Source organism: Nuphar pumila, chromosome 9, assembly GCF_984573655.1.
Source record: "Nuphar pumila chromosome 9, dmNupPumi1.hap1.1, whole genome shotgun sequence".
In the NCBI taxonomy this organism is placed as follows: Eukaryota; Viridiplantae; Streptophyta; class Magnoliopsida; order Nymphaeales; family Nymphaeaceae; genus Nuphar; species Nuphar pumila.
In genome coordinates this window covers 11,193,866-11,198,019 of record NC_143257.1, presented here as the reverse complement: position 1 = coordinate 11,198,019, position 4,154 = coordinate 11,193,866, and the positions used below count along the sequence as shown (strand labels likewise).

General features: G+C 45.8%; 1 protein-coding gene across 1 annotated transcript; it reads left to right on the top strand.

Annotated features, from left to right (window-relative positions):
* The first annotated feature begins 1,038 nt into the window (after window positions 1-1,038).
* On the top strand, window positions 1,039-3,895 carry LOC149828412 (guard cell S-type anion channel SLAC1-like). Its single transcript, XM_090016837.1, has 3 exons — window positions 1,039-1,575; window positions 1,661-2,463; window positions 3,294-3,895. Exons 1-3 carry the CDS (start codon window positions 1,081-1,083, stop codon window positions 3,724-3,726), a joined length of 1,731 nt encoding a protein of 576 aa, XP_089872963.1. The 5' UTR covers window positions 1,039-1,080; the 3' UTR covers window positions 3,727-3,895.
* Window positions 3,896-4,154: the final 259 nt, after the last annotated feature.

Genomic DNA, 4,154 nt, shown 5'->3' with positions numbered 1-4,154 from the left:
TGTTAGAGAGAAGATTCAAGCTAAAGAAGTATTCACATCATATGTCAGCAGTAAAGAGCAGTTAGGAGACATTTTTACTAAATCCCTAAGTTATGAAAATCATCTCAAACTAAGTTTCAAGTTGGCCTTGATGGATATCTGTGCACCAACTTGAGGGAAAGATTGTTGCCTTCAGTAAATCGATACGTGATTTGCGGTGTTTTTTAGCAAATCGCTACGCGATTTATGGTGTTCTTCAGCAAATCGCTACACGATTTGCAATGTTCTTTAGTAAATTGCTACATGGTTTTAAGGTATTCGTCAGCAAATGTTGTTATGGTAAGAATTCAATTTTCAAAAAATATGAAGCCAACATAGGCAACTGCATCATGCAAGATTATTATGTTGTGGGTTGTTTTCTGTTTTCTCTAGATGGAGATATCGTTTATCTTGAGTAATTGTTATTATTGTTGTTACTAGTTTTCTATATATTGTGTAATCAAGAGTGGGTAAATAGAATTTGAGATAGAGTGACTATTTTTTTTGTGGATGTAGGTTGAACAGCCAAACCAAGTTAACCTGTGCTTTTGATGTGTATGGTTACATTCTCTAACGGATATTGAGTAGCTTTAAGAGATGAATGAATCAGCATGAAACATGACGAAGGTAAGAATAAAGTACTTGAATCCAACCAGCGTAATAAGCACTCGGTTCGTGAACTTATGTCCTGTTTCTCGTGAAACTCAAATATGACCAAAAGTCCAAAACGAGAAAAGTGGAGTCATGTCCTTTTCAAGTGAGGTCCAATAGGTTACCTTTGAAAGACAGTACTTCACCCAAGGACCAACCACACGCTCCCTGACAACTAGAAGCAAAAGCTTTCTACATCACAAAAGCCCCCCATAAACAAAAAGGGGGGTGGTGCATGCCTTCATCTCGTGACAAATCCCAAAAGCTTGTGCCTCTGCACCACACGTTGAAAAAGGAAGAAGAAAAAACACTAACCGAACCAAGTCGTGTAAATAAGAGTCAATTAATCATCTCTTCTCCTTGTTCGTAGCTGCAAATTCAGCAGAAGATCGTTCTGAACAACTGTAGAAAATGGAGAAAATCATGGCGAATTCCCGCCCCACCAGCTACGAAGAAGACGACGCTGTGGATATCCGTCAGATATTTCCCCAAGCGGAAGCATCCGATGACGAAAAGCCCATGAATTTACCTGAAATCCCTGGCGGAGGTATGAAGAAGCTAGGGCGGAATTTTAGCAGGCAGGTGTCGCTGGAGACTGGATTCGCTGCTTTGAAGAGAGAGAGATCAAGAGCTAGAGATGGAAGGGTTCTCTTGAGGAGCGGTAGGAGTTTGGGAGGGTTCGGTGCTACTAACCATAGCGGCAAGCTCGGTAGCCACGATCAGAAAAGGGGAGATTTCAGCATGTTCCGGACTAAAGGCGGCCTTCACCGGCAGAACACCCTCCTTCCCGTCAAAAGAGAAAACGAGCAACAGTTTTCAGGACCTCAAGAAGAAGGTATCAACATGAACCTTCCCACCGGCAGGTATTTCGCAGCCTTAAGAGGCCCAGAGCTCGACGAAGTCAAGGTAATTCTAATAATGTAGTGATGATATTAACATTAACATATATAACTCCTCGACGTCGATTGACCCTTGGTGCAATGCAATTCAGGATTCCGAAGACATCCTACTGCCGATGGACGAGAGGTGGCCCTTCCTGCTGCGCTTCCCCATCGGTTGCTTCGGCATCTGCCTTGGCCTGAGCAGCCAGGCTATCCTCTGGTCCGCGCTCTCGACGAGCCCAGCTACCAGGTTCCTCCACGCCACCCCTCTCATAAACCTGGCACTCTGGCTCCTCGCCGCCCTCTCCCTCCTGCTCGTCTTCTCCACCTACACCCTCAAGTGCGCCTTCTACCTGGAGGCCGTGAGGAGGGAGTTCCACCACCCGGTGCGGACCAACTTCTTCTTCGCGCCCTGGATCGTCTGCATGTTCCTTGCCATTGGAGCGCCTCCGGCGCTCGGCCTGCGGCCCTCACCCACCCTGTGGTGCGCCTTCATGGCGCCCATCCTGGCGCTGGAGCTCAAGATCTACGGGCAGTGGCTGTCCGGGGGGAAGCGCCGTCTCTGCAAGGTGGCCAACCCGTCGTCGCACCTCTCGGTCATCGGCAACTTCGTCGGGGCAGTGCTGGCCGCGAAGGTCGGGTGGAAGGAGGCGGGCAAGTTCTTCTGGGCCGTGGGGATCGCCCACTACTTCGTCGTCTTCGTGACGCTCTACCAGAGGCTCCCCACGAGCGAGGCATTGCCTAAGGAGCTGCACCCTGTCTACTCCATGTTCATCGCCACCCCCTGCGCCGCTAGCATCGCCTGGGAGGCCATCTACGGCGAGTTCGACAGCTTCTCCCGGATCTGCTACTTCCTCGCCCTCTTCCTATACGCCTCCCTGGTGGTTCGGATCAATTTTTTCAGGGGGTTCAGGTAATAGGGCCTCCTTTTCCTTTTTTTCTCTCCAACCCAACCTCACTTTTACTTTGCTCGGTTTGGGAAGGATATGGATCCAATTGAGATCAGCCGGCCCAGATCGAAATCCTTATAAAATCAGTGCTTACGAGATCAGGTTGACCTGGATCCGCTTCTAGGTCAATCCCTCTCTAATTCATTTAAATCTTTCAGACATATTTTTTTATTCGCATTTTGAACAGTAGTTCTCGGAACCATGTCCAATGCATTCCCACATCAAGCTAGCTAGTACTTGTATGACCATGTCTTTCCCCACATTTTTATGTGGAGGTGTTGAACGTGCCTATATCCTTTAAGGGTGGGTGGATAGGAGAGCTTAGCAACAAACTGTCCGTGTGAATGAATCAATAGAACCGAGAGTCTTGCAAGTAGACAAGTTTTCAATAGTTCCGTGCCGACTCTGACAGCTTTCCCATTATAATTTCAACTTTTCAGTTGCATTACAAACAGCTGCACAAGTGAAAGTGGTAAATCCTTAGCTGAACTATTTCACTTATCCCAAACAATCATGTGGATTTGCTAAAACCAAAAATTTAAGGGATTCCATAACTGCATCCTTTGCTAGCACAGAATGAAAGATTCCAAACAAGGCTTAAAGCGAATTAAGTTTTTCATATTTTGAAATCAAGTTTCTCAAAGCTTTTTCTCCTTTGGAGAAAGCAAGGAGTTTTTGGCTCTACCCAAGCAAGTTTCTCCATGTAGCAAGAAGCTTCCCATTACTGTAGTCTGTTTGTTATGCCTGAGTTTCAATGTGAAAAATATATATACATTGCTTTTTGCCTTTGCAGGTTCTCTATGGCTTGGTGGTCCTACACGTTCCCTATGACCACAGCGTCATTGGCCACCATAAAGTATGCAGAGCAAGAGCCAAGCGTGATAAGCAAGGGATTAGTAGTGGCACTGTCGTTGTTGTCTTCGGCCATGGTTTCAGCACTGCTCATTCTGACTCTGTTGCATGCATTCCTCTGGCGCTCTTTATTCCCCAACGACGTTGCCATAGCCATCACCAAGAATAGAACTCATCCACTCAACGGCCATGGCAAGCAGAAGCTGAAACAGAGGGTTTGTGACCTCAGACAATGGACGAAGCAATCCCCTTTTGCATTCATTACTTCATCCAGTGCCAATAACTCCAAGGAGCAACAAGATCAAACATCAATTTTTCCTTCCATGGGTAAGAATGCAGAGCAGCATGATGCAAAAGTCGAACTCTCCAGCTAACTATAGTGCAGTGTTAATGTGGCATATGAGAAGGCACGATGCTCATGGAATGATTGGTTCACCTTACCAAGATATTTAAGGGACATTGTAATTAAATTTATTGTTTGTATCAATGATCAATGACCAATGACTTTATTATCATATAAAAATTAAAATTCGTTATTATTCCATAACTATCAGTACGTCAGTATGACATAACAATATCTCAGAAACCAAAAAAGGAGCGCTAGACATTCTTAAACAATAATCAAAGACACACTCGCCCGACTCGCTTGAGTGGCAGCGACGATGGAGAGAAGGTCTTAACCACTTCATCCCAAGTTCGACTCCCACAGGATGTGCAGGTGCCTTTAACTAATAGGATCTCTAAGGGCTAGGGTGTCAGTCAAAGACGGACCAACATTAGGCTCTTACCTGGATACTCCCAA